Below are 17,149 nucleotides of genomic sequence, written 5' to 3'. Positions count from 1 at the left end.
TGATAGCTGAGAACCTCCCTTCCTTCTTCCTCCCTGGCTGAGGTCACTTGGCAGGTCCCTGCATCAGCTGGCTTGACGTGCTGAGAGAAAACACCAGGTTTCTAGGGAGGCTGCGAGAGCTTGTTGCAAAAAGCATCTCTGTGGGCTCCTGGCAGAGCGAGGGGCTGCCTAAAGCTGAGCTCTGCTGCAAGGGTGGTAAATTAAGGGCCCTTCGTAGTGTCCTTACACTGTTGAGAGCTATGGATAATCATGAGGGAGGGCACAGCTTACGCATAGCGTGTGGGGATTAACAGAGGATATTGGAGCACTCTCAGTTCACATACTGACCTGAGAAATGAAACGGTCCTCTGTGGAAAGGAGGCCAAATTCAACCCGAGTGTGATCACAGACATACCAATCTCTTCATGTAACCTGGACGGATACCACGGCTGAATCTCCCTTCCAGTGTCATCTGTGAGCCTGCACACAAGGCTGGCAGGTTTAAATGGACTTTCTGAGTTTCATTGTGCATAGGTACAGAATTTTGGGGGGCCTTTTCCGTTTATGCAAACAAAACCCCATATCATTAAGTCAGCCAGAGCCCCGGTTCTGAGTATTTGCCCTGATCTGAGATGAAGGATGCCCACTGTTCGAGCAATGCAAAATGTCCTTTCATCCTGGAGTGAATCCTAGGATAATCTCAACCTCTTCTTCCTTTTAAAATAGGTGAAACTAATGTGGCTTTTTTTTTTTCAAGGAAGGGAATCCTCTTGTCAGTTACTCCTATATCCCATATAAGGCTGAGAGCCACCAATGTTGGCACAGCTGCAGTTTCACACCACTGTAGCTGACAGCAGCATGATGTGACCAAGAGATTGTGTCAGAGCGGTGGGAATCTTGCCGAGAGTGGGAGCTGATCATCTGAGCATTAAGAGCAGCCTGTGGTGTGTCAGAGCTCCTTTGGGAGTGTGTCCCAGGGCTCCTGCTGCTTTAGTCGGACTGTGTCCACAAGTAGCTTAACCTGCTCTTGAGCTCCTGAAGTGCCTTAAGGTGAGGTCCAGAACTCCGGCTGCTCACAGCGCCGAGTTGTGGCACTCCGTGTAGTGACGTATGGGCGTAAAGCGTGGCCTGGCCTCAAGTCTCGAGGGGAAACCTTTCCTGAATGGCTGTGTTAATGTTAACACAGGTTGCTCTAGGACTGACTCAAGAGGGCTACCGCAGGAGTCTCTGCCCTTCTGTATTGTCCAGCATTATCAACCTTTTGATTTGCATTAATTCCATTATTTATGGAACCATCAGTTTCACATTCAGTTTTGCTCGTGCCTGTCTTTCCCCCTGGCATATGTGTGTCTTTAAATCAAATGGTAGTAAGTATTTTCTCCTCTTTGTCAAATGTAGCATCTAAAAACCCACTGCTGCTGGCTTCCACAGCCTTCTCTCCGGTGACAGCCCTGTAACTCTTACCTTGGGCAGACACCCTTCTGGCACTGCCATGTAAATCTGCTGGAGAGGCCCCCCGGAGATGGGACCTTGCTGCCTCAGACCTTCTGGCCAAAAGGGGCTGCTCTCTTCTTCCCACCTCTCACCCGTGATGTGTGGGAGCACCCCACGGAATAAGGAAACCCTTGTAACAGGTGACGGGAGGAAATAATTGCTTCCAGAGGTCAGGAAGCTGGTGGAGGGAGAGTAGTCTTGGAAACGCTTTCTGGGCAGGATGGCTTTGCAGGGTTTGCACAGAAGCGTTGCTGTGCCAGTGGACCGCTAGCTGCCAGTATTTTCAGGTGCTGCAGTCTGTAGCAGCTGCAGCAGGTCACTTCAGCCTGTATAGGGTTAACTCGCTGATGAAAATAACAAAGAGGAGGAGGTGTGATTTTTGGAATTACCATGTGACCGAGAACATTCTGAGCAGTTGTCCAAGCCTGTGGGAAACAAGCTGATATGCAGCTCTGACTTTCCGAGCACATCTGAAATTCGGTTTATTTTTACATCTGCACATGATGCGTCAGCAGAGGCGGCCGTGATAGAGGCCCGGGTGGCTATCAAGGGACAAAGTCCTTGCTGTTTGCTGCATCCTCCCCGCCACAACTCGGCTCTAAGTCCCGTTGCAGACCCGTGGGAGCTGACTCCTTGGAAGGGGCAACCAGAGGAGAGGGAGGGCGAGGACTTGTTGCTGTTACACTGACCTCGACAAGTCCTCACTGTCCTGTCCTTGCCTGGTGGTGACTCCTCAATGTCACGTGTGAACTCTGGGCTGATGGAGGTGGTCGACAACATGTCCAGGTTACGAAGGTGCTACTGTTGTTGATCTGGAGGTGGGGCCAGGAGGTGACAGTGTTGTTGGTTGCTGCAGATCTGTACCTCAGCTGGGGGGCCAAGCTGGTCCCCATCCAGAGGAGAGGCTACTGCAGAGCACTTTGTTTTTTGTCGGAAGGCGCCATCTCCAGTGGGAGCCGAGGTCCATGCCATGGTCCGTCCCACAGCTCCCTGTGGGCTCAGTTATTTATGGAAAGAGGCAGGTGTTAGCTTTGGCCCTGCCTTTCTCCTGAGTGCCCTGAGCTGAGAAGGATGCACTCTGAGTGTCATTTTAGTACTTCTGTTGCCAGCTCTGTGTTTTGTTTCTGTGACTGCTTTGAGCAGTGATTTCCTTCCATGGATTGCCTCCCCCCTCTGCAAAGCAAAGCAGGTGATTTGGCCAGCAGTTGGTGGTGCCCGGCTTTTCAAGACCGGCTTTTTCTTATTCCGACGGGTGGAGATCTAGCAGATTCTCCTCATTTAGGGGCTGAGGGAGGAGAAATGGGTTCTGCATGTATTTACGGCTGGGCTCTTGCAGAGAGATCACTTGTGTGGCTGTGAGTCCCGGTGTGCCGTGCCCTCCCGTATCACCGTGCTTTATGCTGTAGCAAAGCCAGGGTAGGACAGCTGGAGTGGTTGTGCTGTTCCATCGTACATCCACCGTCTGTATTTTATGCCACCTGCCAGCTGCAGCCTGTCTGAGGCCAGAAGCGTTTCAGCCAGAAGTGTTGCAATACCATGTTCGCAGCACTGCGTGGTTTTACGTCTGTCCACCTGTCCACGGTGGCTCTCCATGCTCTGACTCGACTGCCATCCTATAGAGAGCACGTAGCCCGGGCACGTGGCTGGCTCCTGAGCTGCCCCGAGGCTCGGACGCGTGTAGCAGTAGCCTGCAAGGGTGGGTAATGAAGCATTTCCTTTCAAGCAGCCGTTCTTCTTTCCCCTGTGCGGTAGCAGGAATGCAAAGAGCCTCTTCAACAGCCTATTTTAATTTCCCAGGAGAAATAACTCGCAGTATTTTCTGTGAGCTATTTCACAGTTCTTCCCTCTGTTCTGTTAACTCAGCAGGCTGTGCATTAGGGAATTCTTCACAGCTGCAGCCCAGTAACTCACCACGTCATAGCTCTTCAGTTTTTGTGGGGGCTGTCCTTTGAGCTATAAGGGCCAAGGAAGTATTAGAGTTATTTAATATTTATGCTGCAGGAGTGCTGGAGGCCCCACTCAGTTCCAGACTCCTCTGGACAAAGCAGCGAGGATACCCAGCAGCATGCAGAATCAAAGCCTCGCTTTGTTGATAAAAAAGAACTCTGTTCGTCTCCTTTTATGAACGGCCTTTTTCCTTCCTTGTAGAGTATTACTGCAGTTGTCAGAGGTGCCTATATTTATGTCAACAAACCCACAAAGAAACATTTGTAATGCTAGGGGTTCAGGGGGTGTAAGTGGTGTCTTTGTTTAAACCCGTTGCAAGAAGTGAGAGCCTTTAGAAACCCGGCATGCCTCGAAACTGTGCGACAAGGCTCCCAGGGACTGAGCGCCAGTGCCGGGACTCTCTGGGCGAGAAGCAGAGAGAGAAGACCCCGAGGAAGCAGCAGAGAGTTGCAGACACACTGGTGTCATGGCTCAGACTTAAATCCCTGAGCAAGAGCATGGCACGGAAAAGAGCCTGTTGGTTGAAAGAGGTGTGGAGCTGTAAGCAAATCCCGTCTCTTCTTGTCCGAGCCAGTGTTCAGGGAAAGAGGAGTGTGTGCACCTTGCAGAGAGAAACAGGGTGCATCTGTGTCTCAGCTCCTTTCCCAGATCATCCGTCAGCTGGAGGAGCCTGCGTGCTGGCTGGCTGCTCGCAGCTCAGGGCAGAAGCAGCCGCCAGCGGGCAGGAGCCTGCTCTTCTATCCCCGGGCAGGAGGGCTCGTTCTGCTTGGTGCTGAGTGCCCCACTCACCGCAGTATGTTAAATAATTACGTGCATGTACAGGTGAAGGATATAAGAGGCAGCACCCTCGTAGCTAAGAATGGAAAATTCTGTTTGATTAGTTAAATCCTTCCTGATCTGAGTAAAAGTCGTCACGTAGCCAGGGTGCTACAGGTGTATACGGGAAGGTCTGGAGGCGAGAGGGACCTTTTTCTTAAACTGGCTGGTACCTCTGGAGAAATCCTGCTTGATTTACTGGAGCGTGAGCCACTTTGGTTGCTTTGTTATGGCCCTAACTTAACAAAATGCCTCTACCAGATGCCAGTAAAGGTAAGAGACTTAGAAAGCTTTTTTGCAGCTGCTTCCAAACTCCCATAAATTTTGTTGGTAACTGTTGCTTGTTCCTGCTCTTCAGTGATGCTGTGAATGAAGGCTAGCGGGCTGTGTTCAAAACCAAGAGATGTGACATTTGAAGATAAATGGTTTGCTGTCTCCTTCTGTTTCAGGAGGGAGATATCTGGCCAAATTCTTCAGCTGAAATTAATGTGATCTTCAGACCCCAAGAGGCCAGAGTCTATCAACAAACGGTCTACTGCGACATCTCAGGTACAGCTCCTCTCTCCTGCTTCTGTTACCCACAGTGGAGGCGCACGTGGTCTTGCAGCCCCCTCGGTTCTCGTGGGGCTGGTAGGAAGGGTCAGTGGTCATCAGGGTGCTGGCACGTGCCCGCTGCCCCTGCGGTTTCCAGGCGGTCTCCTGTCCAAGGCCAGCCCTCAGGATGTGTGTCTACAAGCCTGGGTCGCTGATCCCAGAACAGCCGAGGCAGTGCCGGGATAAGTTCTCATGCCGTGGGTTTGCCAGCATTTGCTCTGCTGCCAGGTGTCTGTAGAGGCCAAAGAGCTACAGAGCTAAACAGCTTCAGTGGGCGAGCAGCAAGTCCCCGTAGACCATTTGCCTCCAGGAGGAGTCCTTATTACACGGATGCATCATCGGAGTCCTGAGGCGGTAGGAGCTGAGCTACAAATGTGCTTCCAGAGCCTGGATCCCCTCTCGCTACCCCAACACTGCTAGGCCTCGGGTTGCTGAGCACGGGCTGTCTGCAGAAGGACACCTCTGGCCAGCACGTGGGAATTGTCACCTTGTGGCTCTGAGTCTGTGGTGCCTCCGGGTTGGTTGCGCAGGGCTTGCTGTGCTCGGCGGGGTGAGCGCCCTCCCTGGAAATCGGAGTCCGAGCAGTCTGCTAGGCAAGCTTTATGCTCATCCTGTCTGACAGAAGTGCCATCGTGTCTTTTGCTGGGAGCAGTTGTCTCTGGCCTTCCTGAGCTGCACCTTCTGTGCCCTGGGAGAGGTGATGGCTTTGCTGTGCTAGCACGGGGCAGGGAGTGCCTGCAGCAGGCTGCGGGGTTCGGGTGACCTCGTCCTTCCTCTCTGTCTCTGCGTGGTGCTGCTTAAGGTGTTTTTCAAGACCGGGAGAGCGCTGTCAGTCTTCCATCCAGGGAACATGATGTTTTTTCCCCATCTACGAGGAAGAGGTGCGAGGCCCGTGTTCCTCCAGTAGCCAGGCGCCTGTTCTGGAGTGTGCTGAAGTCGCTAACCCAGCTGCTTTGTTGCTCTCCTTACGGCCCTAAGCTGAGGGATACAAGTGTCACGAAACAGCTTCTTCCTTATACTGTAATTGCGTAGGCTTTACTTGGCAAAGGCCACCTACAGTCGTTACCCAGGGCTTGTGTTAACAAAGCGTCTTCCTGCCCGCCAGCTGCAGTTGCTAGAGCTGTGGAAGGAGAGGATTGAATTAAAACGTTGCTCCCGAGGGATTCCTTGCTCAGTGCTGTGCTCCTGGCTCTGGGAGTTTTGCTCTGGTGTTGGGGGCGTCTGTCGCTTTGCTGCAGGCGTCTGCAGGGGTTGTGCTGGGAGAGTGTTTTTGTTGCAGAGAAATAGGAAAACTGCTTGCATGAAAGCCTTGAGCTGGTCTGAGAGTTGTAGGAAACAGAGCTGGGCAAATGATCTGTGTCCAGAAAGAGAAAGAACATTAAGCCACATGTGATGCGAGGTGGAGTGATCTTTTGACAGATGGCACCCAATACTGTCTCTTTTAGGGTGTCCGTGAAACAGAAATACACAGCCCTCCAATTAATGCCTGAGCTGTGCAACCTAACTCTCATCTCTGCTGTCAGCTGGGCTTTGTCTGGATCCACTTAAAAAATGTTGAATTCAGCAAAAGCTCCCTTGCTCTTCCTTTCTGGCTTGGACATTATCAAACATCCTCTTTCCATGGTTGCAAGACCAGAAAGTCAGCAATCACTGAAAGGGCTGTTCCCAGGAGAGTTTTTTCAAGTTGTGACCCCATCACTGTGTTGTCCCACCTGGGCTGCTCTTTGCAATAGGAAGTAGTTTTGGACATTCTGGAATAACTATGCAGCCGATAAATCAACCTTCGGTCCCTAATCGTTAATTAATGGCGAGCATTACACGAAAAGACAGAGGAATATTTTTGCACGAAAGCTACACTGAAGGTTAGATACAACTTCTGGGCCTTTCTTTTTTCCCCTTGTGCTACTCACTTTCTGTGCAGAGTAGATGGGGTGGCAGGGAGACCCAAGCCCCGACTGGAGCTAGGGTTCAGGCACTTGAAGCTGCTCCAGGATCCCACCCTGTCATCTTAGCAGGCTTACGGAAGAAGATGAGCATCTTAGAGTTCAGCTGTAAGCCTTGCCGTCTCGGTTCCCTTTGCAGCAAGGGCTGTGTGTATTACCAGTATGTTCACGGCTTCTCTGACCTCAGCAGTGAGGTTTTCCATACGGGTTCAGCATGCTTCAGGTAAGGCGTCTTTACAAAGCTGAGCTCTCGGTATCGTGGTGGGCACAGGCGAGTGCTGCTCGCTGGAGATCACAGAGCCCTGTCGTATTTAGGTGCCGCTGCAGGAGGGGAGCCCTGGAGCCCCGGGCACGGAGCCGTGTGTCAGGCGCGGGCAGTGCCGAGATGCTCTGCCCGCTCTAGGCAGCGCTCAGAGGTGCACACTGCCGGCAGCAGGGAGCTTTGCCTTGCCTGGGCTCTTACGTCTCGGCCTCCGTGCTCTTGTCTCCGATTTCATCAGTACAGATGGCGTATTTTTATCTTCAGCTCTGTTTCATGAGCTTTGTGCCTTCACTGAATGGATTTCAGAGCTCATCTAAGCACATGGGAAGAAATTCAGCGATTGTGTTTTCAACTCAGCAGCGCTTTTTCAGGGTGCAAACTGATGGCTAAATGAGAAACCAGCCCGAGGGGTTGGTTAGAAATTAGAAGCCAGCCCCAAGGCATATCTCCTGCGGGCAGGGAAGAGTCCTGTATTCCTGTATCTCCTCGTGGAGCACCTAGAGCTGGTCCCATCCAGCCCAGAGTCAGGGAGTGGCACTGAGGCAGCCGGGACAGTCCGGACTAACAGAGGGAATCGCTGTACTGAAGTGGAAATCTCTCTGCAGGCCGCGAGACCAGGCTGCCCCTGCGCATCCAAGGGGAAGGCATAGGGCCTCGGCTCCGCTTCAGCTGTGAGCGGCTGGACATCGGGAAGGTGTTTGTTGGATTGGAGCACAGCTATGAGGTGAGAGTCGGGATTCTGAGGGGCTGGGGGGGACCCTGATGGCTCCCGGGGCTGCAGTGAGCCTCGTGGACCTGTGGGATTTCTGGCAACTCGGGTCATTGTGAGCAGGGACTATTTGACATACTAGTCAAGTCTGGGGGCTTTCCCAGAATCTGGATACTTCTGATGGGATCTAAAAGGTGCTTATGTGGTTTGTGAAGTCTTAATCCCTGCTTTCTGTCAGCCTTCCTTGGGGTTCAGCTGGGAGGTTTCCTGTGAAAAAGTACCCCCTTGACACATGAAAGCAACACTGGGACAAAAAAAAAATATTCAGAGGCTTTTGTTTCAGCCCTGGATGCAATGCGCGTTTGTACCCCGGCTGTTAGAAAGCAGCTGGAACAAAGGTACTGTGTTTGAACTCCAGGCCATTGCAGGCAGTTTTCGGGCGAGTGCGTGCTGCCGGTCCTGGGAGCTGGAGGAAAGCTGTCCAGCCCCTGGCTCAGAGCGGGGTCTGGCCGCGGAACTGGGAGTGCTTCCCCTTGCTGACCAGTCTCTCGCCACTCTTCAGATTTGCTGCATCTCTATGAGGAGCAAAGCATTTCTGGAAGGGAAGCAAAGGCACTTTCTACATATTTGCCTCCCCCTGCCAATGACGTCAAGTCTTCTGCAAAAAAAGAAGATAGGGCAAGTGAAAGAGGTAGAAAAGGAGGCAATACTTGCAAAAGCTGGACTGTGGCAGGGAAGGACACATTAAGGTGTTTTCTTACCAAAATATTGTGCTCTCTATGCATTTTTAATGGTGATACTTTATTGCTTCTCTATCATTTTATTATGTTCATTACTTGAGAAAATGTGACTAAGTAGGTGACACTGTTAGTGCTGTGCTGAGCAGCTAGACTGGAGGTAAACCTCAGCTCAGCGCAGGATCCCTGAGTGCAATTTGTAACTGAGGTGTAAAAGACATGAGAGGAGAGAGTAGTTTTCAGGTCACCCTTGCAGAGCTTAAATACATGAATATTTTTAACAGCAGCTACAAAATGAAAAAATAAGGGACATCTTTCTGCTTCTGTCTCAACTTTTCTACCAGGTTTTACAAGGACAAAAATTAGGGAAAAGAAATCCAAAGCAGATAGTTAAGTCCATGGAAATGGCAGGACTTCACCCTGCAGCAATCAGAACCTTTACTGCCTTGCCACGGGTGGGTTTGGTGGTGGCCGACAGCGTGCTGGTACTCGCAGCAGCTGCGGGCATTGCTGGTCCAACGTGAGAAGAGCTGAATCTCAACAAGTGCCGTGGGATTGTGTCGCTTGTTCGAGGCAGCAGATCCCTCGAGTGTTCAACAAAATACGGCTTAGTTCTAAATTTGCAGTTTATTCTGATAATGGTAAAGTCTTAGGTGGTGGCTGTGAATATTTAGGGAAGAGAAAATCTTTGGAGTAGATGGAGCTGCTGTGCACCGCATGCTCATCCTTTCCTGACATGTCTGTTTGAGCAAAGACTAAGAAAGTATCCCGTTAAAGAAAAAATAAGAAACCTAAATTACATAGCACAGCGGAGTTGGGGAGTGCTTCTGAAGTTGGTGATGGTGCTGCCCTGAGGTGTCTTCTACCTGCAGTAAATTGTTGGCTGCAACGTGTTCTGCCCTCAGCAGGATCGGACTCGTCGGGAGCAGAATCGCTTGTGTGACGATTCACTAGTAAAGCTGCAAGTGCCCTTCGCTGCTCTTAGGGACAGGTCTGAATCGCCTTGGTGATGCTGAGCGGCTCCTCTGCGCTGCAGGTCGAAGTGGGCTGCTCCGTGTCAGTGGAATAAACCCCAAGCGACTGGTTCTACGAAGCTGTCGCTGCTTTGCATGAAAAACCCACAGGCAGAACTTGTCCTGTTGGATTTTCTTTGGCTTCTGCCAAGCAGCAGCACACAGCATCTTCTGCTGTTTACAGATGTTATTTGCTTGATCAGAAAACAAATCAGCCTTCTGTAAGAAAGGAAGATTCCTTATGTATTTCCCTTTTTCTTTCTTGCTGCTGCAGGTGGTCCTGTTTAACAAAGGAGCCATCGATGCTGCCTTCAGCTTGGTCCCTCCAGCTCCAGCTCTGGGCTCCTGCTTCACCTTCCTCCCCCAAGAGGGCATCATTTTGCCGGGGGGGCTCCAAGTCATCCGGATCTCCTTCAGTTCCACCGTCCTGGGGAAGTTCACAGAAGAGTTCAGGTTCAGTGTGAATGGATCCCCTGAGCCTGTGACCTTGACGATCAGGTGAGGAGGGTTGTAGGAGCTTGGTGGGCACATCTGTAGCTGTCTCTGGGTAATCATCTCCCCCCTACCTCATTTTAGGATGAAACAGAGAACAAAAGGTGTTGTCTAAGGTCTTAGTCTTGGCTTGGATCCTGGTATCCTCACACTAAGAGCCAAGGCTTTTTAACCTTGACTCCAGTCTGAACCTTGCAGTTGCAGCAGCAAATGAAGTGTAATTGTCTGCGAGAGGAAACGGTAGAATTGTAGAGTAGTTTGTGTTGGAAGGGACCTTTAAAGGTCGTTTAGTCCAACCCCTCGGCAGTGCGCAGGGACATCATCAACTCGATCAGGCTGCTCAGAGCCCCGTCCAGCCTGACCTTGGATGTTTCCAGGGATGGGGCATCTACCACCGCTCTGGGCAACCTGTGCCAGTGTCTCACCCCTGTCACTGTAAGAAATTTTATATCTAGTCTGAATCTTCCCTCGTGAAGTTTGAAACCATCACCCCTTGTCCTGTCATGACAGGCCCTACTACAAAGCCAGTCAAACTCAATCTTACAAGCCCCCCTGAAGTATTGAAAGGCCACAGTAAGGTCTCCCCGGAGCCTGCTCCAGGCTGAACCACCCCAACTCTCCGGGCCCGTCCTCGCAGGAAAGGTGTTCCACCCCTCTGATCATTCTTGTGGCCTCCTCCGGCCCTGCTCCAACATGCACGTCTTCCGTGTGCTGAGGAGCCCAGAGCTGGACACAGCCCTGCAGGGGGGTCTCAGCAGAGCCGGGGAGAGGGGCAGGATCAGCTCCCTCACCCTGCTGCCACCTGTGACCATGCCTCCTGTGCTCTCAATAGCCAGTTTAACTCTCAGAGTCTTGGGTTCCTCTGGGAAGCAGCTTTGCCTTCGTGGTTGGGGCGGGTGGCCCTGTGACTTTGCAGGACACTGTTTGCACAGGATTTGCCAGCAGCAGGTTCTCACGTGTGTCTGTGTGAGGGCCCCGGGGCTTTAAGTGACTACCCGTGCTGGAAACCAGTTTGACTGGAGGCTGTTCAGGAAAGGTGTGGAGATGCCTGCTGCCCAGTCCGGGAACCCAGGAGCTGGAGTGACTCCTTCCTACAGTAGCTCGCTCCCCCTTGGGCCACAGCAGGCAGCGGGATGGCATCAGCTTTGGGCGGTAGCTGGTCTGGACCACCCCCCCAGACACACAGCAAGGCTTTGGGGATGGGCCAGCCTGGGTGGCTGCAGCCAGAGGCTGTGTTCTTAAAATCCTCTGTTAATAATCCATCCCAAACAGGCAGCAGCAGCAGCCTCGGCATCACCTCTCATGCTCGTGGGTTGGGACTAGCTGCGGGACTCTGGGGTCTGTTCATGTGCAGAACCTGTGGATGATGAGAGTGGCAGTCCTGTGAATAAAATGAGTAGGCACTGTTCACTGTGGCCCTTGATTTTTAACGGAGGTAGAGCTGGCATTGATTGTCATCAACCATGAAATCAATGAATGAATGTTGTGCAGCTTCAAGTACTGATTTCAGCGGATGTGAGTGAGTTTTGGAGTTTGGAGCCTGTCTGCTGAGTTGAAGGACGGGTGAGGTGGGTTCAGGACACCCGTGTTCGGCGGTTTAAGACGTGTTGCTCTGGGATGTGTCAGCTGGTGCACGGGTGACAAGCTGATACTTCCCTCCAAGATTCAAGTGTCTGCTGTGTACAACTGTTGCTGCTCTTCTCAGTGGATGTTTGGGGCTCCCCTGGGTTCATGTCTCTAAGTCCTGCATGTGTAATGGTTGTGTGGATCAGGTCTTCTGAGAAAGGTGTTCCTATACTCCGTGGAAACGCCAGTTCCAGCTAAGAAATACCAAAGCAGGGAACCTGTGGCTGGGAAGGCTCGTTCCAGTGAGTCCCCTTGTGTGTGGACACCTCTGTCCATCACATGCCGGGTGGGGAAACCGAGGCACAGAGCCATCACTTGTTCCGGGACCTTCCTGGGGCCAGCAGCAGCCTGGGGGCACCCCCTGCCGCGGTGCCCTGAGCCTCAGCAGCATCTGTTGGCTGCTGACCGCTTTGCTTTGGCTGCCTGCTGTCCCCATGGGTGCTGTGCTGAGCACAGGGCTGACAGGTCGATTTGAATCCCACCGTGGTTCCGAGAGCAGCTTTTACCCACCCGAGCGGTGAGGAAATCCATTCTCTCTGACCCAGCCAACGCCTCCTCTGCCTGTCTTTCTCCTTGCAGGGGCTGTGTCATTGGACCGACTTTCCATTTCAACGTCCCTGCCCTCCACTTCGGTGATGTCTCCTTCGGTGAGTGTGCCCTGCTCTTGGGCCACGGGTTGAGAGCTCTGGGAATTACCAAAACAGAGCACTTCAACATAAGACCGTCTGTCACTTGTGCTCCTCCATAGCAGCCTTCAGGGTGTTAAAGCCAGGGCTGCTGGTTGCTTAGGCAGTCTTGTGCCATCGTGAGATCAAATAGGACCAAGGGATACAGTCAGTATTTTCCGGTGTCCTACGAGTCTGTGGAGCCCCAGCCTCCCAATCCTTGGCAGCAGAATGACCGTGAAAGTCCTTGTCCCAGAGGGCCCAGGGGCGGGACTGCAGCAGAAGGGAGTTTAAGCCGCGTATGGCCTGTAGCTGCTCTGGGTAAATGTTCCTGTGGCAAGGCGAGGATACCAGTTACCCTCCTGACCTTTAGTGCCAGATGTTAACTAACGCTGTGAGGGCCCCTCGTTGTCACCCACCAGGTAACGTGCCCAAGCAGTAGCTCTGAATCAGGCACTGGTGTCCTCGGACCACGGGCTCCTCCTTCCCCACCACAGGCCCAGCTCTGCTGACCGAGCCGGTGGCTGAGCATCCAGAGCGTCTCTGCTGAAATGCAGCTTCTGGTTCTCCATCTGGGGCTCACAAAGGCTTCTTACTGAGATAATCTATAGTTTAAAAGTGAAATCAGCTGTGCCCAGGATGCCTCTGTGTTTTCATGCTGTTCCTGGACTTTTTAAGAAGACTCGTTGCCTTTCCTGAGCCGCTTCTCCCCTGCCCCCATCACCACTCTGCCACTTATTTCCTTTTGGATAAAACAACAGGAAACACACCAGGCAGAAGTGTGGTTATGTGATAGGAGATTCATCCTCCTTGGTCTCATTCCATTAATAAGGCCTCTTCAGCTGAAGGCAGCTATTGTATTTTTGCTTCTTGTAACTGTGCTGCTGACTGTTGGCCTGCATCTGGCGACTTCGGTCTCGTTTGGAACTGTGAAGTCTGTGTTTGTCCTTTTTGTGCCCCTCCTGCCTCCCTGCTGGAGTAACTGCTGGAGGCGGGCAGCGGTCACTGTTGTTGGACACGGCTGCTGTGGCTGCAGCTGGTTTTCCTCCCCGTCTGTATTCAGACAACGCTTGGTGAGCAGGCCACGGGAGATGTCTCCTTCTCGCAGAGCTGGCCAGCCGAGCCAGCTGTCCAGGCCAGAGCAGGCTGTGGGCTGATGTCCTGTCTCTGCAGAACACCCCCCAGGTGTGGCTGTGTCGCTGGTTTTCCGTGAGGGAAGGCGAGTATCACAGCTCAAGTGATGCCGACCTGTGCGGGGCAGTGTCCGGTGTGGAAGCCGTGTCCCGTTTGTTGGGTGAGGTGGCACATGGCTCCTGCTGATTTCTGAGCAAGCATCAGGTTTGCGTCCAGTGCGGGGCTGCGAGTTGTCATGTGCTCAGTCTGGTAGCCCCAGACAGGAGATGCCTTAAGGGTCCTGCCTCGAGAAACTGCGTTAGAGTGCTTTGGGTCATGCTGTCGTTCCCAGTTTCACCCTTCCTCTCTTTCACTGTAGCTTCTCCTCGGTGACAATACCCTGCTTCTATATACTGAAACTGTGGGAGTGTTCGCAGAGTTCACGGGGCATTTTACGGCTTGAATTTTCAGAATAAATGGTCTGTCTGGATGGACACTCGTAAGAGAGAACTAACTGGTGCTGGTTTGGGGGTAGGTGAGAGAGCTCCTCACAGTTAGAGAGAAACTTGTGGTGTTCAGCATCGCCAAGAGTGGGCATTTCCAAGGAACAGTCTCTGCGATCAGCGTAAAAGGGAACTTAAGTGACAATTAATTCTTTGCGTAGCTTCCCAGTTAGCTGTACTTCAGATTGTAAAGAGCAAACTCCAAGCCCGGTTTTATCACAACAGGCTATTCACACCAGGAATCATGGGACAGTTGGTGCATAAATTCATATTTGTGTCATTTTCCTAGGCTTTCCTCACACCTTGTCGTGTCGCCTCACTAACACCTCCTTGGTGCCCCTGACCTTCAACCTTCGCGTTCCTGGGGACGGCCTGGGAGAGCCCAGTGTCAGCAGTTTTGCTCACGCGGCAGACAACGCTCACCTACTCCAGAGAAAGGGAGCCCAACGTCACCTCAGGCCAAGAGAATTCAGCATAAAACCCCGCAGAGGGACCATCCGCCCCCTGGGATTCCTGGATATCCAGGTATGGGAAGAGTCCGGCCGTATGTGCTCGGCAGGTGGAGCTGGAGCTCCACTGAGGGATGGGAGGGCTTTAGCACCGCTAGCTCTGAGCGTAACGCGGGGAGGATATCTGCACTGGTGTTGGGCTTTTGTTAGCTGGGTTACTCTGGGGCTTTTCTGAAGGACCACTGCTTTGTTCCCAGAATGGTCAGCTGAAGATCATGTCCCATATGGTCAAGTGCAGAAGCCATTCATGTGTTTTTGAGAGCTGCTTGGAGCAGTTTCTTTGATTTTAAAGTGAGCAGAGGAAGGCTGAGGACAGAAGGTGGCTGTTAAAAAGAGAGATGTCATTGTAGAAAGCACTTTGCTTTTCTTCCCGGTCTTATTTCTCCTCTCCCGATGAGCAGAAGGAGTTGTGTTCACTGCGGTGATCTCCAGTGGGGACTGACAAAGCTCTGGCAGCCAGGAACTGCACAGCACCTGCTGGGCTGCATTTTTTGCCCTCAGCTTCCCAGTGTAAAGCTGAATCTGTTGAAGTCAGCAGATTGCCTCTGTATTTATGCTGTTGTAGTTGAGACTAAAAATCAGTCTCTTCAATTTTAATACAGTGGGGAGTAGAGCATTAATGTAATTGTGCTTAACATATGCCCTGGTAAGCGCAAGGTGTATCTAACAAAGCAGATTAGTCACAAGACTTTTGTTACTCCCAGCAAGTGTGCTCTGCACATGGACCAGCAGAAGGGTCAGGGCAAAATCCTCCCTTTCCTGCCCGTGGAACGAGAACCGGAGGACAGCACAGGTGCACGATGGCTTTTGGCAGTGATGAAGTGTTCGATGCTCTTCTCTTCCACCAGGTCACCCTGTGCTCCAACACTCTGCAGAGCTACGAGCTGGCTCTGGTGGTGGACGTGTGCGGTGTTGGCAGGGCGGTGTCGGCGCTGCTCCTCACAGCCAGGTATCGGCGCCTTCCCTGCAGCTCGTCGTCTCTCCTCGTGCATCCAGCGCCACGCTGCCTTGCACGTGGTTTGCTGGCTCCACCTCCCAGTGACAAGTGTTGCTTAATGAGCCAGTTCTGCCCAGCTAGATGTGAGATGGGCAGTGTTCTGAAAGCAGCACCTGTGCTCCATGGACAGGCGTGGCCCTGAGCCTTTTTCTAAAGGGAACAGTAACGATAGTCATTATTGGCCTGTTCTTTGGTGCTTGAGGTGTAATAAGTTTCCAAGGGGCCATGTTTCCTCCTTCCTGCAAGTGGTGGACTTATGCTGGGCTGCAGCCAAAATACAGCATCCATTTGGGCCGCAGCGAGCAGCCTGCTGGGAGCTGGTGTCTGGGTCAGTTAACGAAGGCGCGTGGGAATGGGAAAGGGGCTTATGGGAGGGCGGGTGAGGGGAAGCTCAAAGCAAGATCTTATGAAGGGGAAAATAGTCCTTGATGTGGAAGGTGAGCTCAGGTTTCTCTGCCTCCCTCTGGTTCTTTTGAGCATTAATGTTCTCAGAGTGAAGCCAAAAGTTGTTCTTGCTGCCGCCAGATTCAGCCCTGTTGTGCTGCGGTGGGTGTCGGTTTAATTCCAAGAGGGATGAGTTCACTGTGCTGTTCCCTCTCCAGGCAGAGTCATCCAGTCAGTGCCTGGGCTGGTTTAGTAAAACACGAGTGCCTGGAGCCGTGGGGTGCAGGAGCTGGGAGAGGGTGATCCCCCGCTGCCTGAGGCAGGGGTGGCTTGTGCCCTCCATCGCGGGGCAAAGGGCTGAGTTCTCAGGCAGGGCAACAGCGGTGTGGGAGAGGAGGGAGTCGTTCTCACTGAGACACGGGTCTTGTGCCCTTTGAGCCTTGGTGAGCACTCGGGGGGAAGGCTGCCCCAGAGCTCACGCCTTGCCGGGACTGTTGGGAGGGTCCCTGCAAGCCTCCTGGGGCAAAGAGCGGGCAGAGCTGATCAGGCAGCTCTGGCACAGGGCACCGTGCGCTGCCCGGGCACCTGGCAGCCTCTGCGAGGCCGAGTCCCGGGGTTTGCCCCAGCTTTACAGGGGGTGCTGGAGTCAGAAGCAGTTAAAGGCCATTTATCGCTGTAGGGGTATTAAGTGTCTATTTGACAAATGTGTTGTGCTCTGTTTCACGCTACTTGGGGAGTAAGCAAACCCCACGCTCTCTCGTATCTCTAATTCCCTTTTGGTCCTCTCTTTGCCTAGATGCGTGGTTCCTGCGCTGCGAGTGCTCAACCCCGTCGTGATGTTCGGACGGTGCTCTCTAAAATACCCTTACCAGCAGATGCTGACCCTTGTGAACGACAGCGATCTTCCAGGCTGCTACAGGGTTCTTCCTCAGGTTTGGCATTGCATCTGCCTCCTGCCCTCAGATGTTGCCAAGGGTTCATTAGGGAAAAAAAGGGTTTTGGCTAAGACCTTGCTGGTTTATATTCAGACCTAAAGGTTGCTGAGAGAAGGAAGCTACCTGAATATAAACTTCAGGAAGCAGTTAAATAGGAACCTACTGAATATAAACTTTAGGAAGCAGTTTAAACATTTTAGGAAGCAGTTTATATTCTAGTCTTTGGGGTGCTTTCATGCAGGAGAAGTTAGAGGCTTGTGAAAAGCTGCTGCAAGGAGGCTGCCAGCACAGGAGTGGGTGTTTGTGGGTGCAGCAGCTTTTGGACCCCCTGAGGATGCTAAGCCCATACAAGTCTTGCATCTTGCTTTGTACCTTCCTGCTTTCTCCTAGGGATTTTTGAAAATGTGCGTGAATTGCCATTGTGGTAGATG

The 17,149-nt window shown here is 52.4% G+C and overlaps 1 protein-coding gene across 1 annotated transcript in view; it reads left to right on the top strand.

The window, feature by feature from the left end:
* LOC141954941 (hydrocephalus-inducing protein homolog) overlaps window positions 1-17,149 on the top strand; it is a 69,251-nt gene that overhangs the window by 21,740 nt on the left and 30,362 nt on the right. The window contains exons 11-17 of the mRNA XM_074895048.1: window positions 4,686-4,785; window positions 7,641-7,759; window positions 9,769-9,992; window positions 12,192-12,259; window positions 14,183-14,418; window positions 15,251-15,351; window positions 16,580-16,715. Coding sequence (XP_074751149.1) covers window positions 4,686-4,785; window positions 7,641-7,759; window positions 9,769-9,992; window positions 12,192-12,259; window positions 14,183-14,418; window positions 15,251-15,351; window positions 16,580-16,715 — 984 coding nt within the window. The remainder of the gene's footprint in view (window positions 1-4,685; window positions 4,786-7,640; window positions 7,760-9,768; window positions 9,993-12,191; window positions 12,260-14,182; window positions 14,419-15,250; window positions 15,352-16,579; window positions 16,716-17,149) is intronic.

This window comes from Athene noctua, unplaced genomic scaffold, assembly GCF_965140245.1.
Source record: "Athene noctua unplaced genomic scaffold, bAthNoc1.hap1.1 HAP1_HAP1_scaffold_42, whole genome shotgun sequence".
NCBI classification, from domain to species: Eukaryota; Metazoa; Chordata; class Aves; order Strigiformes; family Strigidae; genus Athene; species Athene noctua.
This window is presented reverse-complemented; position numbering and strand designations above follow the sequence as displayed.